General features: G+C 42.0%; 1 protein-coding gene across 2 annotated transcripts in view; it reads right to left on the bottom strand.

The window, feature by feature from the left end:
- IL13RA1 (interleukin 13 receptor subunit alpha 1) overlaps nucleotides 1-26,760 on the bottom strand; it is a 68,331-nt gene that overhangs the window by 37,266 nt on the left and 4,305 nt on the right. For both annotated transcript variants that reach the window (XM_049871228.1, XM_049871229.1), the window contains exons 2-5: nucleotides 21,594-21,733; nucleotides 10,526-10,664; nucleotides 7,707-7,827; nucleotides 1,519-1,697 (exon numbers count right to left, since the gene is read on the bottom strand). In XM_049871228.1, coding sequence (XP_049727185.1) covers nucleotides 1,519-1,697; nucleotides 7,707-7,827; nucleotides 10,526-10,664; nucleotides 21,594-21,733 — 579 coding nt within the window. The remainder of the gene's footprint in view (nucleotides 1-1,518; nucleotides 1,698-7,706; nucleotides 7,828-10,525; nucleotides 10,665-21,593; nucleotides 21,734-26,760) is intronic.

Genomic DNA, 26,760 nt, shown 5'->3' on the forward strand with positions numbered 1-26,760 from the left:
AGTCAGCTATGTTTAAGACCAAGCATTAGAAGAGAATGAATAATTAACAGAAAACATCTTGAAAAAACGTCATCTTCTGGCTGAGGACGATCTTCTTTTATGTCACCATTAACATCCAGGAAGAAGAGCAGCAAAATGAGCTTTAATAAGGCCCATCTAGGACAATGTGTCAAGCAAAGGGGGAGGAAAGAGAAGGGCTTTGCTTCAGATTACCCCATTCAGCAAGCTGCCCTGACTTCCCTCCCCTGACCTACAAACTAAGCTGCCTTTGGTCCACTATTAGAATTCACTTCCATGACTATCTAAAGGCGTGTTAAATAGTGTTCTGCTCCAAGGCTTGGGAGCATTTTTCAATTAATGACTATTTGCTTATAAATCATTTACACCATATAGACAGAATCTGAGCTCCCTGTTAGGATATTACAACAAATAAACCATGATGCTTTTAGTACTGTGTTTTAGAGATTTACAAAATGCTTGTGTACACTTGGTATCATCTGGAACTTATAATAATCCTTTGAAGTCAAGAGAAACCATGCACCCCATTTTACAGATGAGGACCAGGTAAAGAGAGATTATATGCCCTGTCCAAAGTGGAGGAGCTAGGACCTCAACCAGATTATTTTGGTTTCAAGTTGAGGGCTCTTTCTAATAGGCCGACACTCAGCTGATATGCCCCGTTAGGGCTACACTGCTTGTTTTGATTGCTTAATGCCTGTGCCATACAGAGTGTTAAATATTTTTAATATCATCCCTTATTACACCATCTGGATTCTAAGCATTTGCTAACTAATAGATAGCTAATTCAGGAAGTATATATGTGATCATGTTTATTCTGCAGCATCATTCTCTCAAGTAGCACAAGTAAAAAGAGAATAGATCTTAGAGTCAGACAGCCTGGGTGCCAGTCTCAGTTTTTCAACTGCTCTAAGTCTCAGAATGTTCATAAGTAAACAGGAACAAAACATCTGGCAAAACACATGCTCAATAAATATTAAAATTTCCAAGCTTGTTTCTTTAAAAAAAGATCTACCAAAGAACCAAAACCAAAACCCAAACCTGTTGCCATGGAGTCGATTCTGACTCATAGTGACCCTACAGGACAGAACAGAACTGCCCCATAAGGTTTCCAAGGAGTGGCTGGTAGATTCGAACTGCCAAACTTTTGGTTAGCAGCTGTTGCACTTAACCACTAGGCAAACAGGCCACCCTAGCAAAGAAAACCCAGTGCCGTCGAGTCAATTCCGACTCATAGCGGCCCTATAGGACAGAGTAGAACCGCCCCGTAGAGTTTCCAAGGAGCGCCTGGCGGATTTGAACTGCCGACCCTTGGGTTAGCAGCTGGAGCACTTAATCACTATGCCACCAGGGTTTCCCTATCAAAGAAAGGTATCCATAAATACAGTCCCTTGTTTTGAGAAGATCCTAAGACCATAATCATCATTTTTTATTTGTACTGATTGTTCAAAAAACAGAACTCTTCTATCCCCACGATCATAGAGGACTTCCAAAACTTACCATAGGAACTTAGAGGTACTACATTGAATGATGGTCTAATTTTTCCTGCGTTATCCTTGACCATTATTTGGACGCTACCTTGTTCCAAACTGGAATCCTTCAGATTAAAGGAACAACCGATACGTTGACCTTCGCTATAGATGTTTTCACACTGAAGAATTTTTCCCAGGCTGCTGTGCCTACAAGATAAAAAGTAAGACCGACCTTTTGCATTACTTTTAAGAAAGTAAGAAAAAAGGTAGACTTCTTTTTTTTTTTTTTTAAGGAATGAAGGAAATGCCCATGAAAAAGCAATATTTGCAATACGGCAAGATACCTTTTTTTAAAATTTTATTTGATAATGTGACTCCATTTCACACTACAGAAAGGATATTCCTTTTTTAGTGGACATTGGTATTTTCAATAGCTATGGAAATTATAGGCGTTTTGTGCTTTTTAAAAATGCTCATCTGCTGGAATCCATGATTCTCCTCTGGCCCGTCTGCCTGGCCCTTCCTTCCTTTGCTTGGCTTGTTCCTCTCCCTCCTCCTTGTCCCCAGGGCTTCACATCCTGTCCTCCAGCCCTGTGCACACTCTTCTCTCTTACTCATTCACTCACCCCTGGTTCATCACTTTCACCCCTCAATATCATCTCTATGCTGGGAATTCCTAGTCATAACCTCTCCTCTCTTCCTGAAGTTAGCCTCAGATTCAGTGTCCAAAGCACAGAACATTCTCCCTCTTCCATGCTAAGCTATCTTTTCTTTCACCCTTCCCCATTTCTATCAGTCAGTCCTTATTTTCTCTGGGATCTCATATTGTTGTTGTTGTTAGGTGCTGTAGAGTTGGTTCCAACTCACAGGAACCCTATAGGACAGAGGATAACTGCCCCATAGAGTTTCCAAGGAGTGGATGGTAGATTCAAACTGCCGACCTTTTTGATTAGCAGCCATAGCTCGCTGTAGCTCTTAAACCACTGCACCACCAGGGCTCCAGATCCCATATTAGACACTTTGAAATTGCCTTTTGTTCCCTGCTTTCTCTAGATTCTATTACCAAATTCTGTTATTTTTCCTTTTGCAAAGCTTATTGGATCCTCTCCTGTGCTATTCCCGTTGTCCACACCCTGTTTCATGCCCTAATCACTTCATTAGCAGAGCCCTTCAGTCACTGCCAGATCATTGTTCCAGAGCCCAATGGTTTTCTAAAGTTGTCTACCTCCACTGCGTGGCTTTAAATGACTTCCATACACAGTATTGCTAGTATCTTATTTCCCATTTGACTGCTACACAACCTCTGCTCGATGACCACAATACCTAGTACAGTGGAGACAGACAGAATGTGCTTGTAACACTTTATTCTTCACTAGGTTATCAAGGGATTCTGGTGTTTTTAGTAACTGGCAGAAGACACGGGGTCAACGTTTACATCATCAACCACAGTGGGAATTGTGAAAGGTACTTCAGAAAATGGCATTTTATAAAATGACCTAAGAGAGTGAGAATCCCAAACTTTTGACCTTTTAGCTCAGAATCCTCTTTAGTAATTTAAAATGCAGATTCCTCAGACCTTCTCCCAGAGAATCTGGCTTAGAAGGTTCCAAACAGGGCCTAAGAACCAGAATTTTGAAAGCAATTCTCCAGGGGATTCTGCTGCCAATCAGGTTTTTAAAAACTCAGATCTAATGTATTTACTCCTTCAAAGACAGTACAAAGAAATGCTTCGGTATAGAAGATGCTCTTGTCCCTCAGGAGATTGTAAGGCACAAGCTTTTTCTCCCAGCTCCAGGCTCCTGTGGTTCACAGATGAGAGCAGCCTTTTCAAACTTTAAAGTTATCGTCAAAGCTAACTGGTAGATCAGACAGGCCTGGGATGTTTCCACCCACAGCCAGAAACAGAAACTGAAGAAACTTAAGACATGCTTGTTACATAACTAAAGAAAGCCATGCACACACACAAAATTTTTTTTAAATAATGAAAGAAGCTCCTCTAACGAACAATCTTTTAGTCTCTTTTTCATTTTTATGCCATATTTCACATATTCTCACAGACACCAGCCATAAATTTTTTAAAAATTTGTTGTAATTTAAAAATAGTAATTAAAAGAGAAGGAGCCCTGGTGCTGCAGTGGTTAAGCATTCAGCTGCTAACCAAAAAAGGTTGGCAGTTTGACTCCATCAGATCCTCCTTGGAAACCCTGTGGGGCAGTTCTACTCTGTCCTACAGGGTCGCTACGAGTTGGAATTGACTCGACAGCAACAGATTTGGTGTTTTTGGTTAATAAAAGAGAAAAATACTGGTTTTAAATAGAATTCTTTTGGACTTCTTGTTGAAGATTAGATAATAACCTAAGATACTGAAAACATTCAGGTGTTTCCTATTTATATTCACACACTGAATTTCTCCATACACTCACATTGCAGCCCCAAGGAGAAAATGGACAAATAAAGGGAAAGAGAAGTGGGCAGTTTTACCCTAAACCAATTCCTAGTGCTTGATAATGTGCTGGGTAGCGCAGGTCTATACTACAGAAAGAGCGCACACCGATGACCAACTCTGGGAATGCAGATGACAAGAAGCGGGGATCCCTGATACCTGTCCCCCTTGGGTGTCAGTGAACCATTACTGTCTTGGGAATGCTTCAGGAACCACCTCCGAAGAAGTTGATGCCCTGCACAAAGGCATCAACTAGGGACTGAAAGGCAGCCCAAGCACTGTCTGCTGTTGGCTTGGCAAGAGGCAGCATCAGCCCAGAGGAGGAGGAATATTTTTCAGATTGATTTGGTCTAGTTTTTTGTAATTCATTCACTCAGTGGGGGCACTCTTTTTGCCACTTGCACTAAGACAGTCTGCGCGAGCAGTTTGAGATTGGCTGCTAACCTAAAAGTTGGTGGTTCAGACCCACCCAGAAGAGGAAGACAGGCCTGGCAAACTGCTTCCATAAAGATTATAGCCAAGAAAACCCTTTGGAGCAGTTCTATTCTGTAACACATGGGGTCGCGATGAATCAGGGGCCAACTCGATGGCAGCTAACAACAATGACAGCAAGTACGTGTCCCAAAGCACTTCCCTATTTTTGTCTTATAAGGAACCAAGGACTAGGCCACCATCTACCTCTAGTGCCACCTCGATTCTAATACACAGTCAGCCGCGGAATAAGACACAGCTTTAAGACTTCTTCTCTTCTTTTCCAGTCCCTTACTTTTTTTATACAAACACAGGCTCTTCGAAGGTTTTCCCTGTGGTCTTACCATTAACGACTTCAGGGAAAGCAATAGGGGTTAACTGCATAACAAACACAGGAATGCAACCAACTTATACTCAGTACCCAGTGCCGTCGTGGAGTCGATTCCGACTCATAAGTCATCTTAAAAGTCTGTAGTAAAAGCTCTCCCTGCATCAGCAAAGCCTGGCTACTCCTTTCAAGGCTTGGTTCCTTGGCCCCTTCACTAGCAATTCTTCTGGGAGTCAGATCTACTCAATCCTGTTTTCATTCCAGAGCTATAATGCTCCTGAGTTACCTGTACCTCCTACGTCCTTGCCCTACACTAAAATGCTATCTAGCTTTGGATCTGACCAAACATTTAAAACTTATTTATGGAGTACCTAGCATGTGTGAGACACTGAAGTCAAATAAGACACAGCCCCTGCCCTCAAGAGAGATCAGTCTAGTGAGGACTACTACCAAGTAAACAGGAAATGACAACACAGTATACTAAGTGCTGTGACACAGGGAAGTGTGAGGTGCCATGGGACACAACGAAGGGACACGTAGCTAGACTTGAGAGGTCAAAGAAAGTTTTCTGGAGAGGAAATGATGTCTGAGCTAATCAGGGCAGATACAAGCTCTCATCAGATGAAAGTGTGAGGCATGGGATTTAGGAAGGATGCAGAATACTCCCACTATTCGGTTTTAAGAATGTCTGAAGAGCGAGTTTGAGGAACTGAAAGAAGTTCTGGTGTAGGCTGGAGGGGAGGATGCAAACAGGCACATGGAAGGAGATGAGAACTGAGGCGAGAGAGACTGACAGGAGCTAGATCATAAAGGACTTTATCTGACCACACTGATGAGTTTGGACTTTATCCCAAAGTCACCAGGAAGTCACTGAAGGGTTTTAAGTAAAGGAGAAACAACAAGTATCTAGAGTAGGCAAGTGAAACTACAAAACCTCAAATGAGAATCATTTACCTCGGGGGGGGGGGACCCCTCCTGACTGAATCACATATTCTCAGTGCCCTCTGGCTTCATCTGGAGCGCTCTGCAAGTTTTCCAGGAGTACCTGGCCATCTGCTCCAGTAAACATTACAGCCTAGGAAACCTATGGGGCAGTTCTACTCTGTCATATAGGGTCGCTATGAGTAGGGATCAAATCCACGGCACACAAGAACGACAACTCTTCCACAGGAGAGGAGAGTGAATGCTAACCCCTAGGGCAACTTTGGAGGTTTTATTTCAAAAATTCATGTGATTTTTGCATTCTATTCCAGGATACAGCCATGGGTGTTTTAACACACCAAAAGTATTTTTTTTGTCAAGTTATCAGACAAAATGGATACTCCAAGATGAAAGGCCATGTTTATCCTTGTAGCTTTAGAAGCCCTGGACACAGTGTTCCACTCCTCAGTTTGAGAAGTACCATTAAGCCATTCTCTCAGAGGCAATTTTAACAAATGATAGCAAGGGGGAAAGGCCACACAGAAGACAAACTGCCAACACTGGATTTTTCCCTTGCCAGCTAAATATCCCCATTCCTGAGAATGCTTTTCCCAAGAGGCCAGCCCCTGAGAATCTCCCCAATCTGTGCAGACTCTCATTTGCCCCCCATTTCATCAAAGCCTGCTCCCTGTCACCACCCCAATCCCCACCGTCGCTTCCCACCACGAGTCTGTCTCTATCTTTGTAATAATCTTTACCACACACTGCCTTATCTTATTATATAGGTAACTGTGTCTGGGGCTGTCTCTCCTTCTACACTGTAAGCTTTGGGAGCAAAGAGACAGGTTTCTCATCTTTGTTGGCCCTCCAGTGCTGTATCCACAATATATGCTGAATACAAGTTCACTGAATTGAATTGATTAACCTGGTCCTTTCTTCTTGTTTTGTTGCTGCTAATTCTAGACTCTAAAGGAAAGGACATGTTCAAAGGTGAATTTGGAAAACAAATTTTATAGACAGAGTCACAAATATAAAAGACAAGTTGTGTTGTGAGGAGCTAAGCTGCTTTTTGACCCTGGGAATGACACAATTTTCTTTTTTAAAAGTAGACACCAATTACTCATACACTGCTGGTAGGAACACAAAATGGTACAGCCACTCTAGAAAACGGCTCAGCAGTTTCTTTTAAAACTAAGCCCGCAATTACCACATGATCTACAAATTGCTCTCTTGGGTATTTATCTCAAAGAACTGAAAGCTCACGTTGACACAAGAGCCTGTACTCCAATGCTCACAGAAGCTTTATTTATAATAACCCCAAACTAGAAACAACTGAGATGTCCTTCAATGGGTGAATGGCTAAGGGAACTGTAGCCCCCCCAATGGAATGGTACTCAGCAATGAAACAGCACAAACTACTGATACAAGCAATACCTTGGATGGTTCTCAAGGGCATTATGCTGAGTGAAAAAGGCAAGCACAAAAGAATATATGCTGTTTAATTTCATCTCAACAACATTCTTGAAATGACAAAAGTATAGAGAAAAGATTAATGGCTGCCAGCGTTTAGGGACTGGTGGGGTGGTACAGGAGGGAGGTAGGTGTGGCTATAAAAGGGCAACTTGAGGGATCCTTATGGTAATGAACTGTTTTGTATCTAAACATGTGATAATTACACAGAACTACACAGACACATACATACACAAATGCAAGTAAAATTGCTGAAATATGAATAAAGTCAGCAGATTGTACCAATGCCAACTTTCTGGTTTTGGTACTGTACTCTAGTTATGCAAGTTGTTACCATTAGAGGGAAATGGGTGAAGGGTACACGGGACCTCCCTGTGTGTTTTTTGCCACTTCCTATAGATCTATAATTATTTCAAAATAAAAAAAGGTTTTTAAAAAAAACGTAGACACCAAAAACTGATACATTTCCCACTGAAGGAAACTGTCCATCTTCTTAGGTTTGCAGAAGAGGGAGCTTTTTTTTTTTTTTTTAAACTAGGCTGGATCCAAAGGCTCTGTCCTTCTACTATACATGCATACTCACCAGTAGTAGAGCGTGTAGTTAGTGTCGGGACTCGTATTATTGCCAGGGAGCCAAGAACACTTCATGTAGCTCAGGTTGTGCCAAATGCATTGCAGCTCAGTCACAGCAGACTCAGGGTCACCTAGAAACCCAGGCCAAGAGTTTAGGACTCTTCCTTTCCTTATAATGCAAACTAGCCAACTCACTCTGGGGAATGGGGGTTAGCAGGGGTATTTTGTGCTGCCTTATCTTTTTTATCAGAAAGTCAATCCCTAATCTCTCATCATTTTACACCCAGGACAGAGAAAACCCAAATCTAATTTACTCACAACTTTCTCTATTACCTCTTGATAATAAGAAAATATCTTTGCTATCTCTGAGGGGTCCTAACTCTTGTACCCCTAACTGGAGACAGAAGTTAAAGGTCAAATAATATTTTAATCATAGGCAATGACTATAGAATTCCTAACTGAATGTGGAAATAGAAACAACTCCTACATCTTCTGAAAAAAAAAAAACCTTACTGAGATACAGTTTACCTTCCTATCTTTTGATCAATACTGACACAAGTCTTGTTTAAAAAATTTAAACAAGCTCATCAACAGATGAATGGATACACAAAATGTGGTATATACATGCAGTGGAATACTACTCAGCCAGTAGGAGAAATCAAGTCCTGGTGCATGCCACAACATGGATGAACCTTGAAAACACGCTGAGTGAAACAAGTCAGTCACAAAATATGATCTCACTTACATGAAATAAGCAAATATATAGAAAACAAAGATTGTTGATGTTACCAGGGGTTGCAGGGAAGGAGAAAAGGAGAATTTCTGGGGGAAAAGGCATTCGGTTTATGTTCATGGTGGTGGAATGTTTTAGAGGTAGATAGCGATAATGGTGGCACATGAAAAATGTAATTAACGTCATTAAATGGTAAATGTGGAAGTTGTTGCGTTGGCAATGTTTGGAGTGTATATTTTCACCACAATAAAAAAAAATTAAGCAAACAAATATTTCTCCTGAAGCAATTCTGGGGACGAGTAAACATAACTCTCAGCAGCTGTCTATCGCTGTGACTTTAACTGACTGCCCTCGAGCTGATTCTCACTCATAGTGACCCTACAGGACAGAGAAGAACTGCCCCATAGGATTTCCTAGACTGTAATTTTTAGGAAAGCAGACTGCCACATCTTTCTCCCATGAAGCAGCTGGTGGGTTCAAACTACTGACCTTTTGGGTCGCAGCCAAGTGCTTAACCACTGTGCCACCAGGGCTCCTTGTTGTGACGTTAGGAGCTCTAAAATCTTTATGACTTGAAATCTCTACCCTTTATAAAGGCTTTTGAGTTAAAGCATCAAGTCTCTAAATTAAATGCCCCTGCTTCAAATGCCAACCTGCTACCTCTAGTGATCCTCGCAGGGGTACTACACTGACATCTTCAACCATTCTACCGTCATGGTGTGATTTAGGTTTTTTCAAAGTATTTATAAACTCCTAAAGGAATGAGAATAGGCAGGTAAGTTGTTTTAAATCACGCTCCCAGACTTCTGAATTTTATAATTTTATACATATTGCTTCATATACTTTTGACTATTGGAAAGTGGGTAGAGAGAATGGTCTGAAGCACAGGACATGTAATGCTAAGGTTTGGAAGTGGGACACGGGAGAGGACAACCAAAGGGCAACATAATATTAATAAATAATACATACAGCATTTACTCTTTGCCAGGCACTATTCTAAGCACCTTACATATATTGATTTATGTAATCCTCTCAACAATCCTGACAGACCGTGCTACAATTTTATCATGTCCATTTTACACATGAGGAAACTAAAGTACAGACAACTTAAGATTACTTAACTTGTCCGTACTTTAGTTTCCTCATGTGTAAAAAATCCCAAAATAAGTAATTGGTACACATGGGATTTAAACTTAAAACAGCTGGTAGCCCTGCTCTTAATCAGTATGTGCTACTTCCTGTATGTAACATAAGCACCACAAGGACACTGGCGGTGAGTGGGAAGCGAGTAAGGGATCCAATGATCAATCTCACTACGTGACAGCTTTTCCTAGGACTAGTCCATTGTTGGAACTAGGCCAACATGCCCATTTTTCTTTTTTTAATATCTTTCCCCAAATATATCCTGTGTATCAAACTAATTTCCATATAAGTAAGATACTATTTTGTTTTTAAAGCACTGGACCTGGAGAGGAGCCCTGGTGGCACAATGGTTAAAGCTCTTGGCTACTAACAATTCAAGCCCACCAGCTGCTCTGTGGGAGAAAGATATGGCAGTCTGCTTCTGTAAAGATTTACAGCCTTGGAAAACCTACGGGGCGGGGGGCAGTTCTACTCTGTCCTACAGGGTGGCTAGGAGTCAGAATCAACTTGAGGACAGTGGGTTGGATTTGGTTTTGGTTGGACCTGGAATCTGAAGACTTAAGATCTAGTCTCAGTGCTGTCACTTGTGACTTAGAGCAAGTCACTTCAGTTCCCTTCTTCCACATAAAATGAAGCAGGGCAATAATATATGCCTTGTTCACTTCCCAAGATAAGCTTGTAAGACTCAATTCTGGGGAAGTGTATGCATGTGTGTGATTTTTTAAATTATTAAGTGCTATATAACTGTCAGGCATTGTTATTCATGTTGTCTGTAAGCTCTGTGAATGCAGGAATGTATTATCATTTATCATTGTGTGGCCAGCAACCAGCCCAATGCCTGGCACTTATTAGACTCTGCAAATGTTTGAGAATTCAATGAACGATGAACATAAGTACATGCATAATTTGGATTCATTCTTTAAACACCAAGAAATAGTACTTTCAGCTGTTACCTTCAGGGGGTGAGATGCACTTTTCCACCAAAATGCTAGGTTTCTCACTTTCATTCGTACTACACTGGGACCCCACTTGCAGACAAATTCTCTCATTCAGGGGCACTTCTTTTGAACGATGAGTTTCTGGAGCAATTTTCTAAGGTTAGGAAATAAAAAAAAATAGCATTGCTGTAACAAATACAGAGAAATACACTTAAACGATAAAACATTAGCATACCCATGTGCTTTTTAAAACAAAAGGTTAGTTCTCAAATGGTATAGATAAGTGATTCTTAACCAGGAGTGATTTTGCCCTCCCCTCTTGGGGACATTTGGCAATGTCTGTCCCCCTTGGGGACATTTGGCATTTTTGGTTGTCAGAATTTGGGAGGCGGGTGCTACTGGCATCTAGTGGGTAGAGGCTAGGGACAATGCAAAACATCCTATGAAGCACAGGACAGTCCCGACAACAAAGAATTATACTGTCCCAGAGGTCAGTAGTGTAGCTGCTGAGCAACACCGGTACAGATAAAAGAAAGTTGTCCTCATTTTTAAACATATAAATATCATGCTGACATATCAACTGTCTAAAATTAATTTTGAAAGAAGCACAATATGATTATCAAAATTGAATTCCAAAAGATTAGTCCAAAGGACTAATGGATGACAACTACCACAGCCTCCACCAGACTGAGTCCAGTACAACTAGCTGGTGCCCAGCTACCAACACCGACTGCTCTGACAGGGATCACAATAGAGGGCTCTGGACAGAGCTGGAGAAAAATGTAGAACAAAATTCAAACTCACAAAGAAAGACCAGGCTTACCAGTCTGACAGAGGCTAGAGAAACCCTGAGAGTATGGCCCCTGGACATCCTTTTGGCTCAGTAATGAAGTCACTCCTGAGGTTTACCCTTCGGCCAAAGATTAGACAGGCCCATAAAACAAAACAAGACTAAAGGGGCACACCAGCCCAGGGGCAAGGACTAGAAGGCAGGAAGGGACAGGAAAGCTGGTAATAGGGAACCCAAGGTTGAGAAGGGAGAGTGTTGACATGTCGTGGGGTTGTTAACCAATGTCATAAAACAATATGTGTACTAACCATTTAATGAGAAGCTAGTTTGTTCTGTAAACCTTCATCTAAAATACAATAAAAAGAAAAATTCAATTCTAAGCAGATACGGTATACCATCAAGATCAAGTTAAAAAGGATTGCTTTCAGAATCCATTTATTGTGGTTACCTCTTAGGAAAGAGGAGTCCCTGGGTAGTATAAACTGTTAACACACTTGGCTGCTAACTGAAAGGCTGGAGGCTGGAGTCCACACAGAGGCTCTTTGGAAGGAAGGCCTAGTGACCTACTTCCGAAAAATTAGCCATTGAAAACCCTATGGAGCACAGTTTTGTTCTGACACACACGGGCTCATCATATGAGTCAGAATCGACTTGATGGGAACTAGTTTGGTTTTCTAGGGAGAGGAAGGAAAGGAGGGGGGCCTGAGGGAGAAGGAGAGAGACTTCATTAAGCACCTTTCTTTATAGTTTGACTACGTGGGCTATCTCATATGCATATATAGAAAACTGAAGGATTGCTATTCGCACTTTCGCACTTAGTGTACCACACTCCTATTCTGAAAAGTAGATAAGCTTTGTGGAACCACAGAAAACTAACTTACAGGCAGCATACAGACGTAAATCACAAATCTGGTTATTATGATTTAGAATAATGCGATCAAAGGGTTCTTTCGGAAATTCGTATTTCCCAAGGTGACAGAGTTGGAATAATTATGAATGGAGCTGCTTTTAATTGGAGCTCCAAGGAGAGCACTTCCTGTTTTGCAAGTTTCTGACTCAAGTTGGAGATAGCATTTCCTTTTATATTTGTGCCGATAGTCACAAAGGGGAAAATTTGTCATTGTTACTTCTATATACCACCCCAAGCCAAGAGGTTGTTTTGCCATTTTATATGCCTGCTGCCAGCTTCGCATGAGGGCAAGCATGAAATGCCATCAAAAGCAGGACATAAGTATGCCCTCTGAGAGGTAAACTAGCAAATCAACAATTAATGAATAAACCATAGCAAAGACATGAAAAATTAGTTTATAGAGACAGAATGGCTCTTAGGCTCAGGCAAGATTACTCTCTGAAAACGGAGTTGGTCAATCCCGAAAGCACAGAAAAAGAAATGTCTGCGAGGCAAAAGCAGAGAGAGACATGAGATTGATCTAGCTAAGTGGACACTGAATATTTCTGTCCCACCAGCAAAGCTATGGAGACCCTCAGCTGGGCTCCAAAGCTATTCTCCTACTAATTCCTAATTCCTCACCAAGAAATCAGTTTATAATTTTGGTTTTCCATGCATGTTCTGCCTACAGGGATACAATGTACCACTTATGCCAATAGGAGGCTTCCTGGAATGCTTCACTGTTATTGTTCTCATGGCAAAGTAAGGAATTGGCCCTTGAGAGATGAATGTACTCTCAGTGTACGGAGGAAATGAGGTTTCTCAGCCTGAAGACCAGCTCCCAGGATCATGGTAGTGGGGGCAGGAAGGCTCTGAATGCAAATGTCACCAACTTCACAATTTTACTAAGGACAAGTTCTGTATATCCCCAAAGGAGCCACTCAGACTCAAAGATCCCTGATAATTTTTGTTTAGAAGCTGCGTTTGCCCTTGGAGGGCACCAGGGGAAACGCATCATGGAAAAAATCCCAGTTCCCTTATTATATTAGATATTATTCCAGTCACGGGGCTGAGGAGTTGTATTACACAGAGATTTTTATTATAATGGAAATTTTTTTTAATTAAAAATAATTCAGTACCTAAATCTAAACCTTATGGTTTTAGCATATGAGTAATAAAATAACTTAGAAAAGAGATAGTGGGGGTTAAAATAAAAAATTAAAAGTAAATAATATTAAATTAGCATGACTAAAGTAAGAACTCAGATTACCACTGATCACCAAGTCCGGCATACCTCTCTTGGTCAGAGAAGTAAATAAATTCCTCACTAGATCCTGATGGGGTTTGTGTGATGGCTGCCATGTGACTCTTGGCTTCAGTGAATCATTCCACTGGTAGCTGTTGTATGACATTATGCTCTACCCCTCAGAGAATCTGGCCTTATTTGAAAATTTATCAAAAGCCCAGCCAGTGTCCTGAGCTGATCCCTTCCCCTCAGGACCAATGTTCATTTGGCTGGATCACACCTTTCCGGACTCCAGAATTCCTCTCTCAGTAGGAAAGGGAGTCGACTTCATCTCCCACCTCTCTGGATGACTGGACATAGCAACCAAAAACCAAACCCATTTCAAGTAGATCCTGACTCATAGCAACCTTGTAGGACAGAGTAGAACTGCCCCATACGGTTTCCAAGGCTGCAAATCTTTACAAAAGAAGACTGCCACATCTTTCTCCCACATGGCGGCTCTGGGTTTGAACTGCTGACCTTCTGGTTAGCTGAGCACTTAAGCACTGCACCACCAGGGCTCCTTGGACATAGCAATAGTCTTGATTAATTTACCTAATGGGACTTGTCTATCTCATGGTGATGAAAGATATCCTAAAATCTGGTGCCAGAACCTTTTTCTGCTTGCCGGGGGCAGGGCGGGGGGGGGTATCTATTAGATGTTGTTAAAACATGGTGGAGGAAAGCCACTTACACTAATCTTTTTTTTTTTTAATCATCTATGAATCCCTGTCTCTCATCTTGATATGCCAATCTTAAAACTGAAAATGACAATCTGCTCCTGTAAAGATTACCAGCCTGGGAACCCTATGGGGCAGTTCTACTCTGTCATGTGGCTACCATAAGTCAAAAATCGATTCAATGGAACCTAACCACCACCACAACAACCTTTCAGAAGCAGATCGCCAGGCCTTTCTTCCAGGGAGCCTCTGAGTGTGTTCTAACCACCAACCTTTGGGTTAGCAGCCAAGGGAGTTAACCGTTTCCATTACCCAGGGACTCCTACTAAGGTAAGTGAAAAATATTACTGCACCCAGAGAACTCACCATCCAGGATGCTAAATAGAGTCTTGCCAAACTGAGGTCATTTCCTTCTAGACCGTCAAGAGACTCCGTAGATGGAAGTCCGTCGATTTCTGCAAGACTTTGTTTTTTGTTTTTTTTTGTCTTGGATCCCTCTATTCAGTCTCTTTTCCTCTATGTTTATGCACATCTATACGTATCCTTATTAGCACTTACACTGTAATGTCCCCACTGGCCTTTACATTTATCTCCTCTTTTAGACTCTGACCTCCCTGATTCACCCTTATCCCTACACAGTGAATGCCCATTTGTGTTCCAAAGTGTGGTCTTAGGGCCAGAAGATCAGCATCACCTGGAAGCTTATTAGCAATGCAGGCTCTCAGGTCCCATCCCAGATCTACTTAATAAGAATCTGCATTTTAACAGGATCCTCAAGTGATTTGTAAGCACATTCAAATTTGAGAAGGCGGGGGCGGGGGTTAGAGGCCAGTTAAAACACCTGGCTGCTAACTGAAAGGTTGGAGGTTTGATTCCATCCAGAGGTGACTCAGAAGAAAGGCCTGTCAATGTATTTCCCCAAAATTAGTCACTGAAAACATGATGGAGCTCAGTTCTCCTCGGACACACATGGGATCACCATGAATTGGAATTGACTGCAGGCCAACTGGCTTTGTTTGTTTTTTTTTTTTTTGGTTTGAGTTAGAGGCTAGTGCAGGTGAATGATGAGCATGTTTGTGTGTGTTAATACTCATATTTTGTGGGTTCTGACTCCCCCCGTCAAGTGAAGGCCCTAAATGGTAGCCTCCGGAAACATCCTATCTACTCACTTATTCTGGCTCTAGTTTCACCCTCCACTTTTCTCCAAAACGGTGGCAGAACTGGACTTATGTAAGAAGGATAAGAAAATGAGCTGTAAGAAAGAAAGGATTCCAGCCTGCCTGGATGGGGCTCCATTCAGGGCAACCGAACAGCTGGTACTTCCTCAGGTCAGATCTTATTACCATACCAAAACTGTCAAGGCGAAATCCTGTCCATACTATAGACTTCTAAATGCCAGCTGACTGTCTACTTCTTTCAAGAAGAACTTTGAAGATTTGAGTGATTTTACTAAAATGATAAAGATCATGGAAGAAAAAATAGGGACGATGCTAGGAGCCCTAATGCATGGCATAAACAGAATACAAAGCCTTACTAACAATGCACAAATACCAGAACAGAAACTAGATAACTGGGAGCTCCTAAAAACCAAACACTTATGCTCATCCAAAGACTTCAACAAAAGAGTAAAAAGACAACATACTGACTGGGAGAAAGTTTTTACCTATGACATTTCCAATCAGCATCTGATCTCTAAAATCTACATGATATTGCAAACACTCAACAACAAAAAGGCAAATACCCCACTTAAAAAGTAAGCAAAGGATATGAACAGGAACTTCACTAAAGAAGAAGACAGTCAGGTAGCTAACAGATACATGAGGAAATGCTCACGATCATTAGCCATTAGAGAAATGCAAATCAAAACTACAATGAGATTCCATCTGACTCCAACAAAGCTGGCATTAACCCAAAAAACACAAAATAATAAATGTTGGAGAGGCTGTGGAGAGATTGGGACACTTATACACTGCTGGTGGCAATGTAAAACGGTACAACCACTCTGGAAATCGATTTGGTGCTTCCTTAAAAAGCTAGAAATAGAACTACCATACGATCCAGCAATCCCAGTCCCCGGAATATATCCTAGAGAAATAAGAGCCTTTACACGAACAGATATGTGCACACCCATGTTCTTTGCAGCACTGTTTATGATAGTCAAAAGACAGAGGCAACCAAGGTGCCCATCAACAGATGAATGGATAAATAAATTATGGCATATTCACACAATGAAATACTATGCAACGATTAAGAACAGTGATGAATCTGTGAAACACTTCATAACATGGAGGAATCTGGAAGGCATTATGCTGAGTGAAATTAGTCAGGTGCAAAAGGACAAATATTGTATAAGACCACTATTATAAGAACTCAAGAAATAGTTTAAACAGAGAAGAAAATATTCTTTGATGGTTATTGTGGGGGAGGGAGGGAGGGAGAGGGTATTCACTAATTAGATAGTAGACGAGAACTATTTTAGGTGAAGGGAAAGACAACACACAATACAGGAGAGGTCACCATAACTGGACTAAACCAAAAGCCAAGAAGTTTCCTGAATACAACCAAACACTTTGAAGGCCAGAATAGCAGGGACAGAGGTTTGGGGACCCCGGTTTCAGAGGACTTCTAGGTCAACTGGCATAACAAAATGTATTAAGAAAGTGTTCTGCATCCCACTTTGGTGAGAGGCCTCTGGGGCCATAAACGCTAGCGAGCAGCCATCTAAGATGCATCAATTGGTCTCAACCCACCTAGATCAAAGGAGAATGAAGAACACTAAAGACATAAGGTAATCATGAGCCCAAAAGACAGAAAGGGCCATATAAATCAGAGAGTGCGTCAGCCTGAAGCCAGAAGAGCTAGATGGTGCCCAGCTACAACTGATGACAGCCCTGACAGGGAACACAACAGAGAACCTCTCAGGGAGCAGGAGACCAGTGGGATGCAGACCCCCAATTCTCATAAGAAGACCAGACTTAATGGTCTGACTGAGACTAGAAGGACCCCGGTGGTCATGGCCCCCAGGCCTTCTGTTGGCCCAGGACAGGAACCATTCCCAAAGCCAACTCTTCAGACAGGGATCGGACTGGACTATAAGATATAAAATGATACTGGTGAGGAGTGAGCTTCTTGGATCAGGTGGACACTTGAGACTATGTTGGCATCTCCTGTCTGGAGGTGAGATGAGAAGAGGGGGATAGGAGCTGGTTGAATGGATTCAGGGAATACAGGGTGGAGAGGAGGAGTGTGCTGTCTCATTAGGGGGACAGCGGCTAGGAGTACACAGCAAGGTGTGTATAACTCTTTGTATGAGAGACTGACTTGGTTTATAAACTTTCACTTAAAGCACAATAAATAAATTAAAAAAAAGAGTCATGTGATTTTAAAGGTACTCAGTTAACGAACATCTGTTCAGCTTCTAGTTTATTTCCTTCACTGCACGGAAGAGCAAACCAAGGACAGTGGGGCTAGGGTCTGAGCTGATTTGCTTCCTAGGTTCAGGGCTGGACCAGGAATCATTAGCTCCCCGCAGACTAATAAGGTGATGTCCCTTCCAAGACATATATTTTTGAAATATTTGTTCTACGTTTATTTAGTGACTCCAGCAATAAACCGATTTTTCTATTAATAAAAGTTGTATATAGGGAAAAAAAACAGATCGAAAATGACTTCCAAAATTTATCTCAGTTAGCAACTTGGTACCTCTGGATGTTCACAGAAACCCCCTACATGTACAAACTATCAGAATGCCACTGCTTCAATATGCTTCAAGGATATGTACACCCCAGTTTTTTGTCTGAAGACATTAATGCTATGTCCAAGGGATTTAAGAGGAGAAAAAAAAAATGACCCTTCCCCTGCTGCCCATTCTCAGCACCAGGATTGTAAACTTCAAAAGGCCCAGGGAGGAAATCTACCATCACTGACTGGAAGGAATAATCAGTGTTGCTCACAACTGCATGATTGATAGCTATCAACACTGTCACGTGGCTGGAATATATGCGCAGGTCGTGGGCAACGATCACCCTTTATGATCGCTATCTGGTCTCTTCCAAAGAAAAGTGGAGGAATGAAGATTAAAGTAATAACATTAAGTTGAACCATTTAATATTGACAATATTCAACCATTCTGACCTATACCAAAACCCATGGCCATCAAGTCCACTCCAGCTCATAGTGACCCTATGGGACAGAGTAGAACTGCCCCACAAAGTTTCCAAGGAGCACCTGGTGGATTCGAACTGCCGACCTTTTGCTTAGCAGCCATAGCTCTTAGCCACTATGCCACCAAGGTTTCCTTTTGACCTAGAAAAAATGGCAAATTCATTTTTAATACTAGTAAAAGCTAACAATTACTGAGCACTAACTCTGTGCTGGGTGCATTACAAACATCATCTCCCTTAATGCACACACCATCCATGTGAAGTAGGTGCTATTATTACCCACCCCGGTTTTACAAACAAGGAAATGTTTTTGTGACAGAGATGTTAAGTGACTTGCCCAAAGTCACACTGCTCAAAAGAAGCAGCAGCAAAATATCAAACTCAATTCTGACTCTATTGCTTCCTAAAATTACTTTTAAACTCTAAATTTCCATAAGCGCAATGAAGAATTAGCCTCATTTCTGGGCTAGAATATCAACATATCTACCTATAGGGTTGCTATGAGTTGGAATTTACTCCGCGGCAATGGGGTTTTTTGTTGTTGTTTTTTTACCTGATTGATCCTTGAAGCACAATTGAGAGGCTAATAAAAAGTGACCTGTTAGAAAATAGGTGACCTCTCCTCATGGTTTCAGTTAGATATATTTCAAAACCTACCAGCCACTCCATAGGAGAAAGATGTGGCGGTCTGCTTCTGTAAAGATTAAAAAAAAAAAAAAAAAAAAAAATCCCACTGCCGTCAAGTCAATTCCAACTCATAGCAACCCTATAGGACAGAGTAGAACTGCCCCACAGAGTTTCCAAGGAGCACCTGGTAGATTCGAACTGCTGACCTTCTGGTTAGCAGTTGTAGCTCTTAACCACTACACTACACCACCTGGGTTTCTCTGTAAAGATTACAGCCTTGGAAATCCTATGGCGCAGTTCTACCCCTATAGGGTCACTATGAGTTGGAATCAACTTGATAGCAACAGGTTTAGTTTTAGGTTTATGGAGTTTACACCCAGTGCAGTGACATCAATAGGGGAGTGCAGGGGGTGCGGACTACAGCGAGTGAAGCTGTCAAAGGGGGTGACACCAAAATGACTGTCTATAAAAAATCCCTCCCAGGGCAGGAACCGTTCCCAAAGCCAACTCTTCAGACATGGATTGGACTGGACAATGGGTTGGAGAGGGATGCTGGTGAGGAGTGAGCTTCTTGGATCAGGTGGACACTTGAGACTATGTTGGCATCTCCTGCCTGGAGTGTAGATGAGAGGGTGGAGGGGTTAGAAGCTGGCGAAAAGGACACGAAAAGAGAAGAGTGGAGGGAGAGAGCAGGCTGTCTCATTAGGGGGAGAGTAATTGGGAGTGTGTAGCAAGGTGTATATGGGTTTTTGTGTGAGAGACTGACTTGATTTGTAAACTTTCACTTAAAGCACAATAAAAATTATTTTTAAAAAATCCCTGTAGTTATAACAAAAAACATTTTTTGTACACCCAGCTTACATGCATCAATATACCTACAAGGCTTAAACTGTGTGCTAATTTATTTTTTGAACCTTCTACAGCTACAAACCAAAAGATCAGCAGTTCAAATCCACCAGCTGCTCCTTGGAAGCCCTATGGAGTTCTACTCTGTCCTATAGGGTCGCTAGCAGTCCAAATTGACTCAAGGGCAACGGGTTTGTTTTGATTTGGTTTTAATGCACTCTGGTCAGAGCTGTCATTATTACCCAATTATAATGATGCTTCGAATCACATGGTTTTGTCTGTACAGGCTACAAGCACGTACTGTTGTTTTTGGTGCTGCCGGTGTTTTTTATAGATGCTGATTTTGTCAAATTGCCTGGTGTTTTAGCTACAATACTGTGGTAATTAGTATTTGTGAACCTACTATCAATAACTTTTTTGAGAATAAAGTAGCAATTAACAGAAAAGAATGAGTGATATATGGGAATTATGATTTACAAGCAACATCAGTACAAAAAACATTGCTAAGTATTCTCTATGGTCTGGTACGGGAGGAGGTCCATGGGGGGGGGTGACACCAACCCTAGAGATGCCATTGACCCAGAGGCACTCTTCATCACCATGTGAAAAGGGGAATTCAACCAGTCTCACCGCTAGAAATACTGCAAATTTCCACCTTTTGAGGTCTTCTTTTAAAATGCAAATACTTCATTAATGCTTCAATTCTTTATCAATTAACACCTAAGCATTAATTAACACCTCAGCAGGAAAGGGGCATGGAAAGCAGATTAGCAAGTTTCCCTCTAGAGGAAAAGCCTATCTCATCCTCATTTATGTTATTTTCCCTGTCCCAGCAACCCAGGAACGTGAGTGGGCTACACTTTATGCAAGAGAAAACTATGACTCACAGAGGTTGTGTAAGTTGCCCCAGCTGGAACCTAGTTCTCCTGACTCTTCCTGCCTCCAAAGCTGTGTGAACATGGTAAATTCACAACTCATTAATCCAAAGTATTGTCACTAATAACAACTTCTCATTACGCTGCCTCAAAATCCTGAACCTAATTTTGAGAACAACCTTGAAGTCAAAAATTCAACCCCAAACATCCCCCATCATCCCTCCACACACAAAATTAAAGAAAATATAAAACATAAAACAGCTTTGGGCAAATGATCTGATGCTCTAAAGAACCTGTCAGTTATAGGGGGCTACAAGCCAATAAGGATCAAAAGAAAAATCTGTTGAGGTAAGAACCTGGAATTATCCAATCTTGTTAACAAAAATTTACTCAAATGGATTGAGTGCATCTGACTAGAAAAGTTAAATGTTCCCCTCATTTTTCCTCAGACATTAGGGTAACTTCTTTTCAACCCCACCTGCAACCAACATCTTATTTTTTCACTTTCCATATGGCCATTTACTTTGGCATCATATAGGTCTTGCATATCTATCTGTACATGTGATGAGCAATATGGTACATGTGAAACGTCTTTGAGAAATTGAAAGTGTTCGATACAAATGATACAGCTACAGGCATGAACATAGGAACAGATTTTAACATACTGTCAATTATTTATTGAGTGCCTAATAGTTAAAGATATCTGGTATTTCCTATCAGAGAAATCTAAATTACATTTAATTACCAAATAATTAGCAAACATTTTTAAATGTTCCATTTCGTCAACAGTTGATTCTATAATTTTCCCCCAATTAAAATCTGAGCACACTACAAAATAAATTCCCATGTTGAAGTAAAATTAGAATTTGGCTTGTTCTTGGCTCCAATTCATAGGGTTCACTTTTTCATTAATGATAAGAAAACTTACCTTATCCTGTTTGTTGCCAAAATGACTAAAATACGATAGACTACAGTTCGGGCTTGCTCCCTCAGGAGGGTTCCATGTCCATATTATTGTGCAGAGGTTTTCAACAGAAACACTCAAATTGGTCACAGGTGGCTGAGTTTCTGTTCCAATCAAGCATAAGAAATATGTTTTTGTCAGCATCAGCCAGTGTTTTTAATGGCTCATTTAATCCATTCCCCCAAGTCCTAGAGGCCAAAAAGAACAATATCTAACATTTATTGAGCCAGGCACTATTCTAAGTACTCTACACATATTTATACATTTAATCCTCATAACAACCCTATGAGATAGGGACTATTATTAATTAGCCCCATCTTACAGATTTTTTTTTTTTTTTTTTACAGATAGCGACCCCATGTGACAGAGTAGATTTGCCCATAGGATTTTCTTGGTTGTAATCTTTATGGAAGCAGATCCTCAAGGTCTTTCTCCCATAGAGCTGCTGGTTGGGCTCAAACCACCAACCTTTCAGTAAGCAGACAAGCTCACCCATTTTGCACCACCAGGGTTCCTTAGACAGGAGCATTTCCCATTGCCATCAAGTCGATTCTGACTCATAACGACCCTATAGGACAGAGTAGAACTGCCCCATAGAGTTTCCAAGGAGTGCCTGGTGGATTTGAACTGCCAACCTCTTGGTTAGCAGCCATAGCTCTTAACCACGACATCACCAGGGTTTACAGACAAGCGCATACAGAAGAGTATATTCTTGGGGCCCTGGCAGCACAGTGGTTAAGAGCTACTGTGTGCTACCACTGCTAACTAAAATGTTTGCAGTTCAAAACCACCAACCGCTCCTTGGAAACCCTATGGTGCAAGTTCTACTCTGTCCTATAGGGTCGCTATGTACTAGCATATCTCACTCAATATAGACACTTCAATCTCAGCGCTTCTATGAGTTTAAGAAGTTCATCTTTAATCGTGCTCACTAACGTGACCTGGTAATTGTTTTTATACTTTTTCCAAAGAATTACTGAGAAAGGGACTTAACAGCCCTTGTTGTTCCCCTGAGGTCTGACACTAAACAGCTCCAACCATGGCTTTGGCTAATGTGAAGACAGACGGGAAAGAGGTGAAATTGTGCTTTGAAAAATGTATTTCAGCTGGAGAAGCCCCATCACAACCTCCACCAGACATTTACTGAATCTATTATTTTGGACCCAGTTCTAATATCAGAGGAAGGAGTTTTTACATGCCTGCCAAATACACGGAAATGCATGGAGGGGGAAAAAAGGAAACATCCTTTCTTTTGCTGAGAACTTCTCCTGAGATGAGGACTAGCAAAGTCATCCCCCAGACACTGGGTGAGGGGTGTACAGGAACTTTATGTACTACTTGCAAGTAAGGTTTACTAAAATAATTTTTTAAATCATCCCCCAAAGACTGTCGAAAGTGGCAAACTTAATCGGAGTACAGTTAACATATTATTTTACCAAAGCAGAGTTGTATTTTATGCCGTTTGGAGTGCACTAGGGCCTCTTACACAATCTGCAATACTTGTTTTGTTACCTGTGCCGTTACTTTACTCTTTAAGCAAACGAGTTCCATTTGTCCCAAAACATCAACCCCATAGGCACTAAATAGTTTGGGTTTCCCTAGTAGTCAATTTTATACATAGCAGCTACTTGGTCTGCCTGCCTACAAAGGTCTTCAACCGTCAACCTTCATTCCATCTCCCCCCGCTGCTGCTGCTGCTGTTGTTGTCAGGTGCCGTCGTGTTGATTCCAACTCACGGTGACGCCATGTGATAAAGCAGAACTGCCCCACAGGGTTTTCTAGGTTGTAATCTTTACAGAAGCAGACTGCCACGTCTTTCCCGCAGAGCGGTTGGTGGTTTTGAACCACCTACCATTTGGTTAGCAGCCAAGCATTTAACCACTGCACCACCAGGGCCCCTCCCCCAACTGCTACCAAAAGCTTTTTCCCAAGGTAGACAAAGGCCCCATTGTGGGAAGAAGCAGCCCATAACAGGACAAAGCCTTGTAGAAGCAGGGAATTCCTATTATACTTCATTAAAATTCAGAGCCAAGGTCCTGGTTGCACAGTGGTTAAGCACATGGCTGCTAACCAAAAGGTCAGTAGTTTGAACCCTCCAGTAGCTCTGCGGGAGAAAAGACCCGGCAATCTGCTCCCGGAAAGATTTACAGCCTTGGAAACCCGATGGGGCAGTTCTACTCTGTCCTATAGGGTTGCTATGAGTCTGAATCGACATCCTGGCACACAACAATGACAGAGCCAAGGAGCCCCAATGGCTCAGTCAAGTGTGCTACCATTGGGATTTTAAGCATCTACAGGAGTGTACAACTATTCCAGCTCGGCTTTTCTAACATCACGTCATTGATATTTTTGAAGACAAATCATGTATCAGGTATAGTGCCTCCAAAAAGACTTTGTTACTATGGGAGACTACAATCTACTTTAGGATTATCTGCCACATTCTGCAGTTTCTGGAAACACACTGTAGGAAAAATCTGGGATGTTGTTAGTTGCCTTCGAGTTTGCCCCTGACTCATGGCAACCCCATGCACAACAGGATCAGACCGTTGTGATCCACGGGGTTTTCACTGGCTGATTTTTGGAAGCAGATTGCCAGGCCTTTCTTCCTAGTCTGTCAGTCTGGACACTCCACTGAAACCTGTTCAGCATCACAGCAATAAGCGAGCCTCCACTGACAGACAGGTGGTGGCTGTGCTTGAGGTACATTGGCCAGGAACCTAACCTAGGTCTCCCACATGGAAGAGGAGAATTCTATCACTGAACACCACTGCGCCCAGGATAACTGGTTTAACTCTTCCTGATACTTCACCCACCTACCTACCTTCCACTCCCAAACAAAAATTAAAGCCACTGTTCTACATCCAACTTTGGTGAGTAGCGTCTGGGGCCTTAAAAGCTTTAAAGCAGCCGTCTAAGATACATCTATTGGTCCTATCCTGTCTGGAGCAAAGGAGAATGAAGAAAACCAAAGACATAAGGGAAATCTTAGTCCAAAGGACTAATGGACCACAGGAACCACAGCCTCCACCAGCCTGAGCCCAGAGCAGTTAGATGATGTCCGGCTACCACCACCAACCACTCTGACAGGGATTACAATAGAGGGTCTAGGACAGAGCGGGAGAAAAATGTAGAACAAAATACAAATTCACACACACACAAAAAAGACCAGACTTACTGGTCTGACAGGGACTGGAGGAACCTCCGAGACTATGGCCCCCCAACACCCTGCTAACTCAGAACTGAAACCACTCCCAAGGTCCACTTTTCAGCCAAAGATGAGACAGGCCTATAAGGGACAGAAAACCTGGATGAATGGACACAGAGAACCTGGGGTTGAAAGGGACGGGGAGGAGTGCTGACACATTGCAGGGATTGCAACCAATATCACAAAACAATTTGTGTATAAATTGTTGAATGAGAAACGAATTTGCTCTGTAAACTTTCACCTAAAGCACACACACACACATACAAATATGAAAGCCCTGATAATAACATATTACCTTACTTAAATTGTACCCTGATTTTCAAACCAATGTAAAACCTTTTTAAAACTATTTTTAACCTCAGTATTTTAAGTCATCGGAGGGAGCCTGGTGGCACAATCATCAAGCCTGTTAATTTAAGTACACAGCTGCTAAATAGGTAGCGGCTTAAACCCACCTGCCGCTCCATGGTGATCTACTCCCGGAAGGATTACCGTGTATGATACGATATGGGGCAGTTCTACTCTGTCCTATAGGGTCACTGAGTCATAATCGACTCCATGGCAAATGACACATTTGTCATAGAACACGTGATTTCCAATCTCTCAGATGGGTATAGTTTTTTTCCATCTGTTGTGAAGTGTCCTTTAGTTAGATCTTCTAACTGGTTTGCATTTTAGGCCATTTGTGGGTATCTGCCAACCCTCCCCCTCCCTTTTTTTTTTCCTAATAGTTCCTTCCCTGACAGGGAACACAACAGAGAACGCCTGATGGAGCGGAGAGCAGAGGGATGCAGACCTCAAATTCTTGTAAAAAGACCAGACTTAATGGTCTGACTGAGACTAGAAGGACCCCGGAGTTCACGGTCCCCAGACCTTCTGTTAGCCCAGTACAGGAACCATTCCCAAAGCCAACTCTTCAGACAGGGATTGGACTGGACAATGGGATAGAAAAAGATGCTAGTGAAGAATGGGCTTCTTGGGTCAAGTAGACACTTTAGACTTGTTGACATCTCCTGTCTGGAAGGGAGATGAGAGGGCGGAGGGGTTCAGAAGCTGGCCACATGGACACGAAAACAGAGTGAAGGGAAGGAGTGTGCTGTCTCATTAGGGGGAGAGCAACTAGGAGTACATAGCAAGGTGTATAAAAATTTTTGTACGACAGACTGACTTGATTCGTAAACTTCCACTTAAAGCACAATAAAAAAAAAAAAGAAAAATATTTCCTTGCATTTCTCTTAAAAAATTTCTACCTCTTATACAATAAAAGGAGTCCTGACGGCACAGTGGTTAAGAACTCAGCTGCAAACTAAAAGGTCAGCAGTTTGAATCTACCAGCCACTCCTTGGAAACCCTTCGGGGCAGTTCTACTCTGTCCTATGGGGTCACTGTGAGTTGGAATCAACTCAGCAGCTGTGGGTTTGGTTTTTTGGTTGGTCTAACCACAAGGAGTTGGCAGAGGCATGCACATTTCGGGGAACAGTTAAGGAAATCACAAGAGTCATACGTGAATCATCCATCTCCCTCCCTCATATCTCCTCAATCATCAACTCCTGTCCATTTTTAGTTGCAACATCATCCTTAATCACCCCAAGCATGTTAATGCAGGCAGGCAGACACTAACTAGTAAGTCATGGTCCTGGATTGGAGGTGTTTACAACATACCTTTCAACCCTAGAACCCTAAGGAGTTGCACACTCCCGTGACTCCCCTACCCAGCCAATTCTCCTGGCTCATTTCTCCAGCGTCATTTCCCTCACACTGTACCTGACTCAGGGCCTTTAAAAGCAAATGAAACAATTCTGCCTGGATGGATTTTGCATACACACCCTCCTGCCAAGCTGGGCTCCTGCTGACCACAAAGAGGAACTCTCACCCCCACTTATTAGTCTCTGCTCCTACTACTCTCCTCACTGGGAATGACTTCTT

Source organism: Elephas maximus, chromosome X (assembly GCF_024166365.1).
Source record: "Elephas maximus indicus isolate mEleMax1 chromosome X, mEleMax1 primary haplotype, whole genome shotgun sequence".
Taxonomy (NCBI): domain Eukaryota; kingdom Metazoa; phylum Chordata; class Mammalia; order Proboscidea; family Elephantidae; genus Elephas; species Elephas maximus.